Source organism: Gavialis gangeticus, unplaced genomic scaffold, assembly GCF_001723915.1.
Source record: "Gavialis gangeticus isolate Ggan-Ray unplaced genomic scaffold, GavGan_comp1, whole genome shotgun sequence".
In the NCBI taxonomy this organism is placed as follows: Eukaryota; Metazoa; Chordata; order Crocodylia; family Gavialidae; genus Gavialis; species Gavialis gangeticus.
The window spans coordinates 141794397-141813913 of record NW_017729025.1 but is presented as its reverse complement, the minus strand read 5'-3'; the positions used below and the strand labels follow the sequence as shown (position 1 = coordinate 141813913).

Below are 19517 nucleotides of genomic sequence, written 5' to 3'. Positions count from 1 at the left end.
CACACACAGTGTCACCCATGTCACGAGTTTTGCTCCAAACCCCTGCACTCATCTCCTTGAAACTTGGTAGGCTTCATGCCCTCAGCAGGGGCTAGCATGCCTGCAGTTTTGACCCTGCTGTGACTTAACACGTACACGTGACATGAGTTTTTTGCTTTCACAATTTGAGGTGCAGTTTCCCCCAAACCCCTACACCTATCTCCTTGAAACTTGGCAAGCTTCATGCCCTCAGAAGGAGCTACCATTCCTACAAGTTTCATCCAAATCAGGCCAGAAATGACAAATTTATAGGCTATTTCAAGCTTCTCCATTATAGCCTATGGGCGAAACGTCGAAACAGTGTTGAAACAGCAAAACTGTTTCGACAAAATGAAATGGAACAGCGGTTTTGAATCAAAACAAAATTCAAAACAAAATGCTGTTCTGTTGAAATGTTGAAATGCAAGTTGAGACAATGGTGCCGTTTTGCACAGCCCTGAAGATAGTCCCCATATCTTTAGCAGATAAACTATCTCAGTTTAAAGTTTAACTGCATCCTCACTAGACTGTTTCAGTAAAACTCTTTCGGTACAAAAATCCTGCATCTACCTGAAATAATTTACTAGTACCAAAAGAAAAGGGTTAACACCAGGCCTGACTTAATACAGAGCAGGAAATCAGCAGGACCTATTACAGACTAGAGGGTGGAATGGGAGAGATAGAACAAAGAAAGCAGCAATAAGAATGCATGAATAAGCCAGTTGTGTGCATAGGTGTTTTAAATTTTTCTGACTGCATTTCATCCTTCGCTGAAGGGTTTAGTGTGCACAAGGGTCTAGCATTTCAAGTGGAATCTGTTGAAAATCTTTGCACAGGCAGCAAATTAATGATGGCACCTTTTCCTATTCCTTCAGGAATACATTGGTGCATGTGTGGTTCTTATAGCTGCTGTCACTTCTATTACCAACTACTTGAAGAATCCCCTCTCTTCAGGACTTGTGGGCTTAGGACTAACCTATGCACTTATGGTAAGTCAAATCAAGGTTTGGGATTGTGCTCTGAAGGTTTACAAGAAAGTTCTGAAGAAAAGCAAAGACAGGAAGAATGGAAGATTCCTGTCTACACATCCATGGTGTGAAGCTATAAAATGAAAGCAGAAGGCAGGCTAGATCTGCACCTTACTATAAACTAACTAAATTACATCCATATGTAAATATATATATAAACTTTTAACAAGCTATTTATATAGAGAGAAAGAGAGAGCAAATGCACATAAGCTTTTGCGACCTAGAGCTCACATGAAAAAAATCAAAAGCTATCGTGAAGGGATTAAAGTTTCCACTGGCCAAATGATCTTCCAATATGTTTCTCTCCTAGTGTTTCCTATCAACGGTAAGTACTAAATGTGTTTTATTTATTTATTGATTTGATTTCAGGTGTCTAACTACCTGAATTGGATGGTTCGGAACTTGGCAGATATGGAAATCCAGTTGGGAGCTGTGAAAAGAATCAATGGCCTTCTAAAAACAGAAGCTGAAAATTATGAAGGACTTCTTAGTAAGTGTGGTATTGTAAAGCTTAAGAAAATAGCTTGTTAAAAGAATAATGATTTGTGCTGTTGCAAACAAGAACTTATGCAAACACTTAATGAGCTGATGAACTGATCACAAGTGGGGGTGTTTTCTGCCCTGGGCTCAGCTCCATCACAGATTCCTCAGAACTGGCCCGACCAAGGCGAGATCCAAATACAGAACCTGAGTGTCCGTTATGACAGCAACCTAAAGCCAGTCCTGAAACATGTCAATGCTCACCTTTCTCCAGGACAAAAGGTAAAATAGCATGGGTGATTTGAAAAAAAATGATCCATTCACTAGTCAGACCAGTTGATAAAATCAAAGACTTGTGGGAATGTTGCCAGATAATTTTTATGAATGGATCCAAAGTTTCTTGTCTGCCAAATATTTTCAAAATTGTTTAATCCAGCTCTGATCCTATTATACCAGCTTTTGTTCTAATTTTCTTTTATAGTTTGCACTGATGCCTTCCATACATATACTGTTACAGTGAAAAGGTGGAACTGTATGATACCTTTCCATGGTCAGATTGATATTGATTGTGGAGGGTTTTGCCTTCCTCTGTAACAGGGGGCATGGCCCTCTACCTGGAATTTCTTGAGCATAAACTGACAACATTTCATAAAAGCAAGATGTTGGCTGCTGTTGTCCCTCTGCTTTACCAGTGGCAGGTTAGGGTGTTAGGTCTGTGTTGTGTCAGGGTTGATGTAGAGTTTAAATTATGGATTGTATGGGATAGTTTGGATTGCGGTGATCTGGCCTCAGGCAAGGGATGTAACTAGATGACCTCTGAAGGTCCCTTCCAGCCTTACCCTTCTGTGATCACTTCAACGATCATTTCTATGACCTGGCAACTTCCTAGTGTTTTGCTGTGGGACACAGGGCCCAAAATAAAGAGCGCTGACCCTTGCAGAGGTTAGACACACTTTCAGCATTCCTGAATGGCTCACTGACCCTTATCCTGTTTCTCCTTTTTTGTCACTTATTCATAGAATCATAGAGAAGCAGGGCTGGAAGGGACCCCCCAGAGATCATCTAGTCCAACCCTGTGCCTGCGGCAGGATCGTCCCTATCCAAACTATCCCATACAAACCATAAAAAGCTTCAATAGCCTCCCCTTTTTAATGTTACGTGTCTGTGTCCCACTGTTAAAGAAATTGTTCCACCCAGAAGTGCCTCCTCTGGAGTACCAAGCTGTCCTGTCAGCATTAGTCAGCAATCCCCGTGTTCTGAAAGGTTCACTGTGATGGATTCCTCTTTAGGACTGTCCTGGAAGGCTACCCATAATCTAACGCTAAATGATGGTATTTTCCTTTAAAGAACAAAAGATGAAATTTTGGAAACCCACCCTCCACTCCCATCTCCAAGTCAGTTCATGTTGGCCATTGACTTCGGTTGAGATGTTTGTTGTAAATGCACCCTTCAGGTGTTATCATCTTCTGATCATATAATGTTTAATTGTCATGTTTCTGTGTTGTAGATTGGAATCTGTGGCAGAACAGGCAGTGGGAAATCCTCCTTCTCTCTTGCTTTCTTCAGAATGGTTGACACCTTTGAAGGTAGGCACACTTCTGTCATTCTGGTGACAGTTGACTCTTGAGGAATCAACTTTGATCTCTTGTTGTCTATCAGCTGCAGTTTTGAATTATAAAGGCAAAAAAACTGCTAGACATTGGGCACATCTGTACAAGACACTGACTGCACAGTAGGTTGATATTACTGTGCAGTGATGTCACGTGACAAAAATCATGCCGAGACACTACTGCGCAGTAACATTAGGCTACTTTGGGGTAGTGTCCCTTAAAAGGCGTTCACTGGCACTAATGCGTAGTAACTCCACTTACTGCCCATTTATTTAGTACTTGTTTATACTTGTATATACGTGTTTACTACTTGTTTATGCTTGTATAAACAAGTACTAAATAAATGGGCAGTAACCACTGCACAGTAGTGTCTCCTCTAGACACACCCATTGTTGGCCTTATTTAAAGTAAGAAGTCGCATGCCTTTCATCAGTTTCAATCATCCTGATAATCCAGAATCAATATGAAACCTCATCCAATTTGCCAGATCTATTCTAATACCATGAACAGCCACAAACGTTCCCATTAAGAGTCTCCATTAAGAATAAAAAAAGAACTTGAAATGTGTTTTTAAACAATCCATATTGAGTTCCCATATTTGTTTCATTCAAGGCCTGGATCTGATTCTTTGAAACTCAGTGATTTCAGGGGGATCAGGAGTGAGGTCCTATAAGCTGTGTCTAAAGCTAGACTTCCATACAGTTATATCAGGATCATCTAGTAAAAATGGGGTTCTTCTTGCATCATGTCAGCCTTCTCTTATTAGTTTGTAAACAAGCTAATTTGCATTAAAAGGAGAGATGCAATGCAAGGAGATCACATTTTTATTTCTAAAGCTTATCAACATGCATAGTATTTAAAAGCAATAGAGAGAAAAGAAAAGATGTTGTTTGAAGCTATAGAAATAAGCTAGAGGGTTTTTTTACTCATCCTGGATCCAAATAGATCATTCTTTCCTGGATCCAACTTCCAAAGACCTATCTTCCTACTTCATTTACAAATTCCATCCCAGCCATGACTTCCTCTGTGAGCCAGTAATCTCATGGTTGATGTGTGAGAGGAGTAAACATTACCATTTGGATCTACTATATGTATGTATATAGGGAGATTCTCAGGTGCAACAGGCTGGATCAGATGTCTATTTCAGCCCCTCCGGAAGTAAAGGCAATTTGACTATTTTTTGTATGCAGATGCATACATTGCTCATGATGTTCCTAAGTAACGCCATTAAAAAGAAACTTCATTCCCCAAAACTGCACATGTACATCAGCAGCCAATCAAAGAAGCTGGACTTTCTTTCTGTGCCTCTTGGAGCTAGATTTTCTTTTAGTTAATTTGTTACAAGAATATGGATGAGAGGCAAGGAACTAAACTTAACCAAAGAAAAAGAGGTTACTTAACAAAAAACCTAGACACACTCTTGCATTACCTAAAGTTTAGGTAGACCTTGCTTGTCTTAAACACCCCTGTCTCTTTTGGCTCTGCTACTTCACACTCCCAGTCTGCTCCTTAGCACTCCCTATCTCACTCCCTGCCTGCCATGTACTGCTGGGCCTCTCTCTCATCAACCTGAAAGCTCTGTTCCATTTTCCTACCAGGAAATCCAGGCTTCCTTTCCCTGAAGCTAGATTGCATTCTAAGCTCAGCATAGTCAAAGGTAAAACATCGAGGAGGGTGATACCTTCAGTGTCCTTTCAATATCAGTAACAGGAATATCTGAAGTGTTTGGTCCCTCTCCTGCATATGTGCATGGACTCCTGTTTGAATTAGCCTTTTGTAAACATCTAGCAAACACCTAGCAAACAACAAAATAAAGAATAAACAGACAGGTAAACGTATAACATTCAAAAAATGTTACAAGCAGCTCCCAAACCCTTCTCAGCTATGTTTTAGTCTCAAGAAAACTGTGCTTTCTGATGACCAGAAACTCATTTCTGTGATTAATATAGTCCTGCACACTTACTTTCATCAAGGGTAGGCAACTTTTTTTTTGGCTGCAGACTAGTGTGACCCAACCCGGGTCAGAGGTGGGCAGGAAAGCAAGTGCTAGGACTCAGCCACCATCACTGCTTGTCTTTGAATGGGGAGAGTGCCTGCAGCAGAAGCCCCCCACACTGCCACTTGCCACCAAAGCCCCACATCTGTGGGCCAGATCCATATGTTGCTACCCCATTCTGTAACATACTGTAAGCTGTTAACCAGTCAAGTAAGGTTGGTTGCTATTGGTGTGATGTGGCAAACAAGTGCAACAGACTCTCAATGTTCTTCTGAACAGGGAGGATTATCATTGATGGTATAGACATTGCTAAGCTCCCTTTACAGACACTGAGATCCAGGCTGTCAATCATTCTCCAAGACCCAATTTTGTTCAGCGGCACAATCCGGTAAGTATTAAGCACAAGCTGCAAGAAATGGTTAGGATATCAATTATCATAGATTATGTTTTTCACAGAGGTGGCAGCAGCAAACTATCTGAGTAAAGGAGCTGATGCTGCTCCTACATAAATTGAAAAGAGGGGAGCATTGTCTCGTCAGCGTGTTTCTGTCTGGTATCTTCCCAGAGAGCACCTTCACAGATGCTGGAACCCAGTCAGTACTCCCCTAGCTGAAAGGAGGTGCAAGGACCAGGGCACATCCTATATAAGAAGGATCCTGGCAGTAGTCACTCTCTTCTGCCATCTGGACCCAGTAGATCAGCTAGCATGCTGGTTAAGCACCATTAATTTCCACACCTTGAAACTACCTTTGACATGGTAAGGTATGCAAGGTGAATAGCCATGGCACCTGAAAAAGGAGGGAGAAAGACAAGGGAAATCCTGTAAGGAGAGGCTTAGGATATGTTGATTTTGGAGCCTCATGCTCTGTTAGTTTTTCAGGCTTTGTCCCATTCTATCTTCCATGAAAATCAAAACCTCTTTCTTCGGAGGGAAAGTCACAGTGGGAGCTTGACAAAGAAAGCGTCAAAAAAGTTTCCATCCTATGGAATTTTCAACCAAAAGAAATAATCTGACCCTTGGGTGATATCACCTAAACAGCTGGAAATTATTGTAATTAGACTTAAATTTATTTCATCACAAGTTGAAGACTGCTGCAGCTTGGCAAATTTGCCTCTATGAAAAAATATGAGACTGGGGTACATTACTGTGAAGAGGGCATGAATCATTTAGATCTGAAAATACAGTGACTAAATACATGTATTTTGTTTGTTTGCCTATTTTATTTGGGCCCACATAGGGCATTCACAACATATGCAGTAGCAGTATAAAGTAAATGTAAAGTTTTGCACACTGCAGTGAGTCTTATTCCTGAATATTGTGTTATGTTTTCAGCAATGTGATATGGCAGGAAAAATAAAGATGTTTGTTTTTGCTTATTGTGGGTAATACTAAGCTATGGTAACTCTCAGAGTGGTTGATAACACCTGTTTTTTAATTTACGGCTGTGGTTCCGCTCTAGTGCTGTGTTTGTTTCATAGTTCAGCACAAGGCTGGATCATCTTGTATATGACCCTACAGTTGTACTGGAAAAAATGAGTGTAGGAGCCATGTATTTGTGAAGGCGATGTTGCTTTATAATTTTAAACTGCATTTAACCACAGGTTTAATTTGGACCCGGAAAAGAAATGCACAGACAGCGTGCTCTGGGAAGCCTTGGAAATAGCACAGCTGAAACACGTGGTGAAAGCACTTCCAGGAGGTCTAGGTAATAGTTCTCTCTGCTTCAAAAACTGTTCCAGTGGTAGATTCATTTCTATTTAAAGTTTAATTAGTATTTTAAAAATGACTGTTACAGAAACAAAAATTACATAGGATCGTGTCGGCTGATACTGGACTTGCTTTGGGGAACACTGTGTGAAGTCAAATGTTCTGGGCCCATCCCAGATACTTTCTCTCAGTATCTGCATAATGAATATTTTACTCATTGACATACATCAGTAACCAAACCCCCACTGACCTCATCAGAGCCAGGTGGTCAGCCTTTATAATTCTTTGGCTAATGAGTCAAGTACAAATGAACCTAGCTACGTTTCTAAGCTAAGGACACTAAAGCAGAAGGCAACGTAATGAAAGCTGAGTGAAGGTACAAATAACTGGCTCTAAGATGTCACTAAATATCTGTAAAGTATAAAGACTTAAAAAGCTTAGGCAGATTGCACAAGAGCATTGTTTTCTGAGTTGAGAAAGTGATGGACACAGACTGATAGTGAGAGATAACGCGCTAAGCCACAAAAGTTAGGAAGAAACCCAGTTTCAGAAACGAAATACGTTCAGCAGGCTAAATGTCTGATACATATGAAGAATATAGCATGATAGGAGTGCTACTCGATAGAAACGTGCGAGAAATACTGTCACAGAGCATATTAAAATAAAGCTGAAGCTCGCAGAATAGTGTGAGTACTGTACTATATTCTGATATAGGCCACAAGAGTGCTTGCACACGTGACGTGGGTTTACTTCAGTTTAGCTCTCTCTAAATTGAAACAGTGGGTTTTTAAAAACCCACCGTTTCAATTTAGGGAGAATTAAACTGAACTAAACCCCCATGGCGCGTACACAAGGGTGGGGGCCCAATCCTTAGAACACTCCCGCAGCGGGGGTGAGGGGAGAGCTGCTGACAGGCTGAGTGGTCCCTAAGCTGCGGGGGGACCAGTGTTTCCCTCTGCCGCAGCGTCCCCCAGGCAGCACCCAGCCCAGGCAGTCCTGGAGGGCGTCACAGCCACAGAGGGAAGCACCAGCTCCCACTGCAGCTGCAGAGGGAAGCACCAGGCCCTTGTGCAGCTCAGGCAGGCAGGCTCCAGAGAGAAAAAAAAAATCAGGCTCACCACTTTCTTTTTTTCCTTCAGTGGAGCCTGCTCACACAGGCTGCCAGCGGGTTGCCTGCACAGCCCTTGAGCTGCACAGGGCCTGGTGCTTCCTCCATGGCTGTGAGGTCTCAAACTAAAACACCTCAGACATGTTTTATTTTGCTGCATCCCAAAGTCATTTAATGCGCAATACACCGCCGACAGCGTAAACAGCCACACCATTAAAGCGTATTCTGCCGCCAACAGTGTAAACAGTTGCACCATTAAACCGGTGCAAAAGGTCATTTAAGCTGCTTTAAAGGCCAATTTTGTGGCATGTACAAAGGGCCCAAGACATTATTTACCCTTATTATGTTTTCCCTGAAAGATAAATGCCTTTGGGCTTCCATTTTGTTGGTTAGGTCTCCTTCAGAGTCCCAGCACCTCTTACACACTACTAGCATCATTGCAAAGGCACTTAATTAAGTAGTTGACAGGAACACAGTGCCCAGAAATATAGTTCTTAGAGCAAGGAAATGAAACAGGTTTTGGTTTTGAATGGCATTGACTGCACCAACTGAATGGGACAGTTTAATTTTGTATTATTGTTTTTATTAATTGCATACAAAATTACTGTGGAATATACCATAACTTACAACACGTGTCATTGTAAGCTCCCATGACAGGGTCTTTTTCTTACTCTGGGCGCTGAACAAGGTTGAGCATGCTGTCCAGACTCTAAACAAATAACAGTAATGATAAGGAGATGGGTCCAATCCTGCTCTTGGGTACATCCAGTTAGTTTCACTAAATACAATGAGAACAAAACTTTGCTTCTCTTTTTTTGAGAGTGCATCAATGCTGCCACTGTGCATGGTTTAAAAAATCCTGAACATGAACATTAAATAACCTAATCACCTACTATATGCCTAGAGTATTCCTAATCTGAACTAACAGCTGATCTCCGAGTGAAGGAACATATTTTTAGACGTTCAAAATCCTCGTAACTTTAATTCACAGTGACTGCGTCTACACAAGATGCTGACTGCACAGTTGTTATTGCACAGCCATTTAGTATTTGTTTGCAGAAGTTTATACAAGTGATCTGACGCTCTTTCCAGGAGTAGGTTGGTATGAAATCACATATTCCTTGCAGCATAGGTTGTGAAAATACTGTTAAGTTCTCAGTGGCCACAACCGTATTAGGCTACTGTGCAGTAGCATCACAAAAAAGGTGTTAATGGGCACTATTGACGTGACAATATTTTCACAACCTATACTGCAAGGAATATGTGATTTCAAACTAACCTACTCATGGAAAAAGCATCCTATCACTTGTTTTTTATTACCGTGTTACTCTGTAGAGGACCAGCTGTACCTTCCTTTTTATGCACGTGGAGTCAAAACTTGCTATCCTTGTTCAGAAAAAGAACTCTTCCATAATAAGACAATCAAATTTGAAGAAAAAGAGTAAAGACCTTTCAGGGATTAGATGTCTGACTTATGAGAAGAATTATCAGCAATTTAGATTCTAGTACTTTAATCAGGCATTGTGAAAGGTCAATAAAACAATGAAAAGACATTTATTTATTAGTCTTATACATTAGCAATTCCACTGCTAGCTCACTGTGAAAGGATTCTGGTCCCAAAATGTAATTTGCATTAAAATGTGTTTTTTCCTGTAGCATTTCAGTTTCTTATTTACTCGACCTAGTTTCAGTACTGATCCTTCGCATGATATAGCAGAAGACAGTGTTTCCATCTTTATCTACAGTAATATTTATGTGTAGCTTGTATGCATCATAGGTCTGTTTCTATGAAGAAATTAAGTTTAGCTGTATACACAATGGATTACAAAAATGCATGAGGTTTTTAAAATAACTGTATTTACTCCTAGTATCCTGAGCTGCTAAGCATTCTTAGCTTACTTCATGAGAAATCTTACTGTAAATAATGCTAATAGTTAATGTTAGTATAGGAAGCAGAATTGGGTGAATCAACCACTGAAAACCTACCAAAAATGAACTTTAAAAAATATTTATGTAAGTATTAAGCATTACTTTCCCAATGTGATCTCAGATCAAGACACACCCTAAGAATTAACTTTTGTTTTCCAGATGCCATAGTCACAGAAGGTGGAGAAAATTTTAGCCAGGGGCAGAGACAACTATTCTGCTTAGCAAGGGCTTTTGTGCGGAAGACAAGCATCTTCATCATGGACGAAGCCACAGCATCTATTGACATGGCAACAGTAAGTTCACAGCATGTTCAAGCTTTTTTATAGAGAGAATTATTTTTTCTGAGTGGTGAACCACACTGTCTATATTAAGTTGAGATGGAATCTATGTGCAACAATTCTGTCTCCTTGATAATGCGTAAACACACTTTTTATTGCAGGTTTGTTTACAAGTCAGCCCAGCCATAGAGCCATTGAAATGAGTCATTGTTAACTGGCCTGGCAAAGAGTCTGTAAACCGTTTTACTGGGGCGTAATAGTCCTTCAAGCATGGTCTACATTAGGAAGTGTTTCTTTTTATTAGTAGTTTGGTTTCCTAAAGTAAATGAAGCTTCATGGTCTCAGCTGTGATGACCAGTGGGGAGCAAATTTGACTAGTTATGTTAAGCTACTTTCAGAGTAGGTAAAAGAGGCAGTGGACAAAAAGTAGGCTATAAAAAAAGCAAATAACATACAAAAACAACATATTAACCTGTACAGAAACACTATTGCATCTATCCCCCTGAAAGTGCTAGCTAGAGTTCCTAGTAGCGGATAAACCATTTTGACTGACAGTACTTTGCAACAGAACACTGAAAGCTGCTTTGTTCCCACCTGCGTTAAACTGTTATGGGGAACCATTGTAAGACATGCTTTCAACCTCAAAAACAAGGTAGTTAAGTAAGTGCAGAATACTGTTGTGGAGGGGTGTTAAAGCAGCTAAAAATCTCTGCACCCTTAGTACCCCATAGAGATTTGACTATGAGACTGATAGAAAAGTTGAGAATTACACAGAGACCAATGAAGATCAACTAGACAGTTCACTCTTTGGGACACATGTGTCTGTAGGGACAGAGGAAGTGATAATAGCATTGCTTTGTTGAGTTTAGCACACAGAATATATTCCTAAATAGCAACAGGTGAGTGTTCTTTGTGGACAGCTCTGTATTTTAAAACTGTCTTAAGGACTTCCTCTGAAGTTGAACATTACCTGTACATCAAGCAAAATGCACCCCTAGTGCTGTCAGATATATCAAACATGCTGTGACATTCCATAGCCCTCAGTGGGACCAAAACAAAGCACAGCCTAAATGCCAGAGCGAAGGAGGATTGGCAGACAAGTCATTTTTCCTCCACTCTGAAACAGTGATAGTGATACTTGTCCTCCTTTGCAAAGTGGTTCGGGGGCTCCAGATGAAAACCTCTGTGTAACCTAAGTATTGTTAAAAATTTGTAAGCTGAGAGTGTTGAGTACTTGACCAGTTCAGGCCCATTGTGCATGATCAAGCATACCCCAACTTTGTTAGTTTCTCATTTCCACAGCTAAGAAGCAATTCTCAGTAGTAAGAGTTTGACATTCATTTCTGTTTACATACTTGTCATCACTGTGGAAACACTGCTATTTCAAAAGCAATAACAATTGTCCATTTACATAGGAGAACATTCTTCAGAAGGTTGTAATGACTGCATTTGCTGATCGTACTGTAGTCACAATAGCAGTAAGTATAAGCTGTGTTGTTTGTTCAAATGCAAAAATGCCTCTTAAAGCAAAGTATCATATCCCTTGTGAACTGCTCTAATCTGTTTATTTAAACACCACTTAATTAAAGGTTAGATTTATTTTCTATTTTAAACATTTATGAAGTCATTTATTGAGTCTAGGCCTCAAACTTGCATCATCTCCTAAACTGGATCCAGACCGTGGAGTTCCTCAGGAACTGGATCTAGAAGTGGTGGCAGTTAGGAAAATGGTGGCAGCAGCTATAGTAGTGGCAGCAGACCAAGCAGCCCTGGGGAAAACAGTGGCACCCAAGTGACTGTGGGGTGGGTGGAGCTGTGTCAAAATGGTCCTTGTTTGCCCCACCACCACCGACAGCCATGGCCAACAGGGCCATACTTCCCTCCCCTCCCCCCCTAGTCCCTCTCCTGAATTCCATGGCCTTACAAAACCCTGTGGGTTGGAGCAAATAGCCCCATGGGCCAGATACTCCCAATATAAACACATTTTAAATACACTTTGGGCGCGTCTAGATTAGATGTTTACTGCCAAGTGGACTAATTAGCTACACAGTAAATATCTTGTGCTTACATATGCAGGGCTGTTAGGCCTCAGGAAACTAGTAAACTCTGCAGCAACTAGTAAACTCTACCTTGCTGCAGAGCTTTTTACTCCAGAACACCGCATGTGTAGATTCTGATGTGGCTAGCTGGGGCATGAGGGTGCTTCAGTGGCTGCCTGCCAGCTAGCCCCACACTGGAGCACCCTTGTGCCCCAGGCAGCATGCCAAGCTGGGGGGTGGGGAGGGAAGCAAAGCATCCCCAGGCTGGCAGGCTGACCCACCAGGCCCTGTGCCAGCTGGGCCTGCTTTGACCCAAGTTCAGTGTGCTGTGGTCCCAGGCACACATTCAAATGGTGCACCCAGTAGCAATAAATACTGGTGCAATAAGTTTATTGCTTATATATAAATAAACTCTGGCTGGAGTATCTCTGGCATATCTAAATATGGTTTATATTCCATCTTAGACCAAAATTATCTCCATCTCTTTATTAGAATATGTATATAATTATCTAAGAATAAGATTTAACCCATGTTTAACTATAATATTTTAAATAAAGAAAAAGAAAAATGATAGGATAGCTTTCGCATTGGAAAGTCCATATTTTTTTCAAATAAGTTAAATAAGCATTTTAGCAGCTTTCAAAATATATGGTTTTATCACTATTAAAAATGAGTTGATTCATTAATCGGAATACTCTTAAAATGATTAATTAATGATCATAAATAATCATAAGTAAAAAAGTTAAAGATCAAAGTGAAACCAAGATATGGACCTGACACATCAGCACAGATAAATACTTTTCAGTCCCTTATTTTCCAAATATAATAATGTCTTTGGGCAATGAAATAAGCTATTGAATTACTTTACTTTAATGTGATATTATGATTAATGCCTCCCCTGGTCCTGGGTACGACTGCAAATTGCATCCAACTGGAGGGCCTGATGACAGTGTAGTGGAGCTTCTCATGGGAGGGTAGCTCCTATAAAATACCACAATATTGCAACCTCCAGAATAAGGCTAGTATGGGGTGCCTCAAAACCCTAGCCCCCACTGCCTTGGGGGAACTGCCTTGGTTGGAGAAAAGCTAAGGGACATCACCCTGACAGAAATGGACTGTCACTGAGGTGTTGTACAGTCAGCAGCAGTTCTTATCCGTTACTCTCTGGCAGAAGCTACAGCTATCAAAGGACTGAATATCTGGACTCAGTGTGGCCTTTGGATTCTGTCTCAATGGTCCAGAGGGGGATGGTAGGTCTTGGCAGCCTTCACTCTTCCACATTCTTGCCTAGTGTCAAAGATCTTGGTGTGATGGTCGCAGGACTCCATACAAGCAGATTCATCGGGCACCTGACCAGACCTCTTATATGGAACACCATTATCCAGAGGATTGATGTTTGCTTACACAATGATTAATGGATTGTACATATAGTCGTCATGAAATGCAATTGTACAGCAGCTTTTCTTTTACACAGTGATTCTTTATAAACATTCTATGTCCAGTAAACAACTACTGTAAGAATTATAATTTATAAATTCCTGACTTTGTTGCACAGAAAATTTCAATCAGTGTTGTCCTGAATTTTGTACAGGATGGATAGGGGAGGGTTCATTTTTATTATTATTTTAAAGGTATATGTGCCCATTTTTATTGCACTTTCGGCTTTCTAATAGGCTTGAAAATGTCCGTTAAAAAAGATTTCAAAAACAAACCCAGTTGCTGTCCCCAAATTCCAGTATAATTTCAGAAGCTGTATTTGAATTGGAAACACCTTCTGTTATGTGAAGGTGAAGTCATAAATGTATACGACTTGGCATACTTGTTTAAATTGTATTTAGTAGTATCAAAGTGCAGTAAAACTGTGGAGATGACTCCATGTATTCAGACTCCTGTAATCACATAAAGCCTCATCAACACAGTATGTCTTTCAGGATCATTGACTAAAGGTTTATTTCTGTAATTTGCATAGTAGGCTAAGAAGAAGTAAGATGAGGTCATCTTTATCAAGCCTGACCTTTGACAAGAATACTGGTTTTGAAAAATGCTCCCTCTTCCACAGTGATATTCGATACGCTGAACTCCCATTGCCTTTGTTTGTTTTTCAGCACCGAGTGCACACTATTCTGAATGCAGATTTGGTTATTGTAATGAAGAGGGGAGTTATTTTGGAGTATGACAAGCCTGAGGTTCTGTTGGAGCAAGAAGACAGTGTGTTTGCTTCTTTTGTACAAGCAGATAAATAATAAGAATAAATTAAGCCTTTCAAAGTGCACTTGTACTATTCATTTTCTAGTAATGTAAATTACCTGTAAATAAAATGTTGATTATTTCATAATAAAAGACTGAGTTTTCTGTTTTTAATAACCTGATTTATTCTTCATCTCCAGGACTAATGCATTCTTCATGGGAATTTCTTTCTTTTTTCATGTAAGATTTCTTTGGTGCTAAGAAACTGTGAAACCTATGATTCAAAATAATTATGGGGCTGAAGCATGGCATGACATATGCCAAACATGAACAGCCAAAATAAGGTTTTATTCTTTGCAATGAAACCTCTGCTGATAATACATATTGCTGTATTTGTTCTGATAGCAACAGGAGCAACTCTAAGAAACTTATCATGTTTGCTTGCATACAATATGCAGCTTTTTCCCCAAAAAAACAACTGCTGAAAATTGGAGTGGTCATTACATGCAAGGAAATATGGTAAGATTCATTTCTGCTGCTTACCAGGCAAAAGCAAAAGTAAAATCTACACATGCTCTTCAGGGAACAGAACAACGAGCAGGCTTGGCTCCCTGGATACTGCTACCCAGTTACTTATTACAAGGAAACATCTTTTTGCTCCATTCTGACTTTCAAAAACAAGGTGAGTATCTTATTCTGGGGCATATTGAATATGAGAAAATATAGAATAACCATGCACCTTTACAGCAATAACAACCTAGTCTCAAAAGTTAAGTAGAGTCTCCCTGGTACATAATGGTTTTGGAGACTAATATGGACTGGGGAAGAAATACCTTAAGATCAAAGGTGTTCTTGACACCTTTGGAGAAACTTTTTTTGAATAATGCAATTTCAACACACTGTTCTTGACTATCGCAAGGATCAAAGTAGAGAAGTGCACACCAGAAGATGGAACAGTAGGGAGTAAGTGTTGAAGGCAATTAAAATTCTGATGCTGTATAGTTTGGGTGTGGAGGGACACTTGGGATCTATAATTCATTAGGGTAGTAGTTAGATTGGCATCTTTTCTCATGATCCAGTTATTCAATACACCCCCACATGGATATTTGTAATTCAGCCTTGTAACCAGACCTACAATGTGACATAGATGACACTAAATTTATCCCTGCTGTACATAGGACTGAGTGCTAGGCTAGATGACATCAGAAAAGAGCTGTACAAAAGACTTTTTCTAAAGCATTGATCTTTTTATCCTACCACTCAATCTGTTAGAAAAATCCCTTTCTTTCCATATACTATTACTTGCTTGTGTCCCCTTGGTCTCTCCTTTAATACACTATGTACTCTTAGCATCCTTTGTCACCATTCACATCCCTGACTCTCATTCAGGCTGCCTCATTTCAGCCTTTATTGAGCTGAAGCACATTGGGGTAAACCAAACTCCTGGAATCCAATGACACTGGAAATGCTGAGGAAGCTGAGAAACTGAACTAAGATTTTGCTCTTAGTTTCAGAGCAGCCCCTGCCCACCCTCCATTATCTCTGTCATTACAAGTCAAACCAAAGCCCTGGGTCCTGAAAGACACAACCTTCTGGGTGTTTTGAATCTGCACCTGAAATTTGATGGAAGACTGCTTCATCACTGATATTATTGATTATTAAGGTGGGATCAGGAAAACTCAGTGATGTGACTGACATCTTCCACATGTGGTTCAATCTTTCCTTTCACTCTGCCAGATGGAGAATTCTGTCTATTGTGTAGGACCTTGGTTTTGATTCTTGCAAAGGAGAGGTGGAGGAGACATGCTGTGGTGTTCTGTAGTAGGTGGACCCTCCCAGAAACAGGGCTTCATGCCCAGATGCATCACACCTAGGAGGTGATGCAGAACCTCCTCAGGCCAGGCTAGCATCTGTCAGGATGGAGTGGAGTTTTTAGTCAGTTGGAGAAGATACAAAGTCAGTTCCAACTGAGGCTGAGCACTTTCAGGTGTGAGCAGGGCATCCGTCAGAGTTACATGTTTGTCTCCTAGAACTGTAAGAAAACTCAGAACCTATAAGGAAACTCCACAGGATGGAAAGGTCTAAGTGCCTGAACCAAGTATTGTGAGCCTGTTGATCCCTACAACTTGCCATCCTTTAGGAATCAAAATCCCTGGTGAGGGAAAGGATGCTTTTGTTCATAAATTATGTAGCTGTGCCTTGTTTTGTTTGGCCTTCCCAAGAGGTCTCTGTTCAAATACTGACCCCAATAGAATTGGACAATTGAAGGTCAAAAAAACTTTCACTTTCTTAACACAGGTGAGTTGGAAAAGCAACTTTTTGCTAGCCTCAGATCCTTATCTTGCTATTACACTGTCCTGAATTCATGATTATCCTTACCAATAAATTATATAGACATGCATACATATGTAGGAGTACATACAACTGTGTAATCAGCCTATCTGATGAATAGCTAATTGACAAGTTAAGTGATTGGCAGCTAATAAACCTAATTAAGGACAGCTACCCAGCCCTTTTCCTTCTGGTCATTGATAAAAGGTAGCAGGCTTTCCAGAACATACAAATCTAAACCTTTTCCACATGCATGAGCTGGAAGGAGACTAAATGGATGAGGACCTGGTATTATTTGGACAGTGGTGTCAGTTGTTCATCTACCTTGAGAAGAGAGAGTTATGCCATTGTCTTACAATTTAAGAAGTTCAGAGATTTTGGGAAATCAGCCTTCTGCTTTTATGCCCTTTTTCATTCAAGCATGCCTGGGGAAATCCAGTTGAAATAATGCAGTAGGTTGTCATTTTCAATATCCTTTGTTTTCTCTTACCATTCCTTTCCAAGTTAAAATAGAGCATTTTTCATGCACTAATTGTTCTTTTCTACTTGCCACAGTGCAGAAAAGCCAAGGATAAATTTTGTTGCATTACAAATTCCTCTGTTTTGCAGCACCGGCTTTTTACTATTTGTACACTATTTGTGAATAGAGAGGCTTTACAACCAATGGAAGAGTGCAGTGTGAAGAACAGTGAAAATTAAATTATTACATGAATAAAATGACCCAGTTCTGCCAATGAGCCTGCACATGGAGAAGAGGGAAATGAGTACTGGAAAATATCCTCCTCCATGAAACTCACTGGCAAGTGTAAAAAAACAAAATAAAACTATACAACTTATAGCCATTATTTGTGTTTTACAGCAAAAGAAGTCCTGGTTAGGGAGAGACCCCACTGTTGCATGAAACAGCAGAATATACGCTCTGATAAGATAAGTTACTTTGCTTGGGATCGGGGCCTCACTGAGCTAGATGGATGCTGCATGTCAGCAGAGATGGCCAGAAGCTGCAACAGCTACTGCGAAGGATTCCTATTATTCTCTGAAGGCATTGGGCTGGATTGTGGAGCTGTGGCTGGCCTCTGTGCCTGCTAGCTGCACAGTCAGGATTTCTTCCATTACTGCTACAAGCTGAAAACACTTCTGCTATGATAAATATGAGCATTTAGAAAATTATCAGTGGCTCTGCATCACTTTAGGACATTTAACAAGAGAAGTCCGGACTACTTGGTTAAAATCCTGGCTCCGCTGACATCAGGAAATATGACTAATTGCTTAGATTCTATTTCTACCTCTGCTAATCACTTGCTGTGTAACTTGGGGCAAATCACTGCAGCTCTCTTCATGAGTTGTCCACCCATCTGTGAAACTGTATTCATAGCATGTGGTCTCCTCAGAGGAGTTGCAAAATTAAATCAGTATCTGTATAGCACTTAGTGGTTCTTGGTTGATCTAAATGCAAAGTAAACAGGAATATTTCACAGTTACCTGGATATTTATTATGCCATTATAATAAAAACCTGCTTCCCATAAGAAATGATTCAGCAAGAGAAACAACGGGGAAAGTGTATACAAGTGTAGTGAAGGAAAAAGGCCTGGTATCACATCATAACCCAATTGCTAAACTGTAAAGTGAGAATTTCCTCCCATAAGCTTTATTCTACAATGCTAACGCAAAATAAGTTGGCTTGTACAGAATGGCCACTCTTGCCCTGCTCCCCTATTGAGTACCCGTTCCTGGCTCCATAGAAACAATATTCCTCTTTGCTTCGTTGTTTAAACTCTCATCAGAAGCCATTTGTTTCCTGCAGTTGGAAGGTTGTGTGTCCAGTCACCAAACAGCTTAGATGGGGGAAGATGAGGTAAATTAGTGAGTGACATGTACAAAACAAGGAGAAAAAGGCAGCAAAACACTCTCCAGTACTGAGGGATCTGAAAATGCAGGCCCTTCCTGGATAATTCAGCTCATGCTACATGAGTTCCTATGTAAGGTTCCACTGCTGAGTCACACTCCCAAACCATAAAACTGGTTCACTAGTGGGATGCCTTCCTCCTGACACTATTTTTTCTTAGAACAATGTTACAAAAGCTATTTGTTCCCTTTTCAAGTAAATGTAATTACTGCCCTCTGGAGGGCAAAATACAGAATTAAAGAAGCCTTTTATTCGTTTTGGTTTTTAACAGTGGGCCTCACCATATTATTTCCCCCTGTGCAAAATATAAAATGATACCAAGCAAATAGCATTCTGTGCTTTACATCCATTTTGCAAAGATGCAAGCAACTGCATAAGAAGTAGTGAGGTAGAGAACCACGTCCCAGTGCATGAGCCTTCAAATGAGTTTCCCAATTAGTAGCCCTGTGCAAAGCGGCTAGTATTCGCTTCGGATTTGGATTCAGCAGGTTCGGGGAACAGTGATTCGATTCAGTGACTCAAATCGAGTCGGCCGAATCTGACTCGGAGATTTGAGAGTACCGAATCAGACGAATCTCCAAATCACATAGGCCCCATCCCCTGCCACTCTCAATGACTGCCCCGCCCCCACTCACAGGCTGCCGGGGAAAAAAAGCCCACACTCACAGGCTGCTGCCGGGAGGGGGGCGATCCCCACTGCCCCATGCCACATGGGGGGCTCTTCCACGAGCCCCCAGAAGCCCCAAGGTCCCTGCAGCAGCCGGTGAGTTTGGGTTTTTTTGGAGCTTTTTTTTTTTAAAGGGCCAGGAGCTGGGGCAGGCAGGGCAGGCATGGTGGGGTTGGGAGGGCTGGGGAAGCAGGCAGGGGACGGGGCCTGGCAGGGGTCCCCCCATGGTCC

The 19517-nt window shown here is 40.8% G+C and overlaps 1 protein-coding gene across 3 annotated transcripts in view; it reads left to right on the top strand.

Moving 5' to 3' along the window:
• ABCC8 (ATP binding cassette subfamily C member 8) overlaps positions 1–14555 on the top strand; it is a 194658-nt gene extending 180103 nt beyond the window's left edge. For all 3 annotated transcript variants that reach the window (XM_019519667.1, XM_019519666.1, XM_019519665.1), the window contains 9 exons: positions 894–1007; positions 1416–1536; positions 1678–1808; positions 3034–3112; positions 5412–5520; positions 6735–6838; positions 10037–10170; positions 11571–11633; positions 14300–14555. In XM_019519667.1, coding sequence (XP_019375212.1) covers positions 894–1007; positions 1416–1536; positions 1678–1808; positions 3034–3112; positions 5412–5520; positions 6735–6838; positions 10037–10170; positions 11571–11633; positions 14300–14437 — 993 coding nt within the window. In that variant the 3' untranslated portion in view covers positions 14438–14555. The remainder of the gene's footprint in view (positions 1–893; positions 1008–1415; positions 1537–1677; positions 1809–3033; positions 3113–5411; positions 5521–6734; positions 6839–10036; positions 10171–11570; positions 11634–14299) is intronic.
• Positions 14556–19517: the final 4962 nt, after the last annotated feature.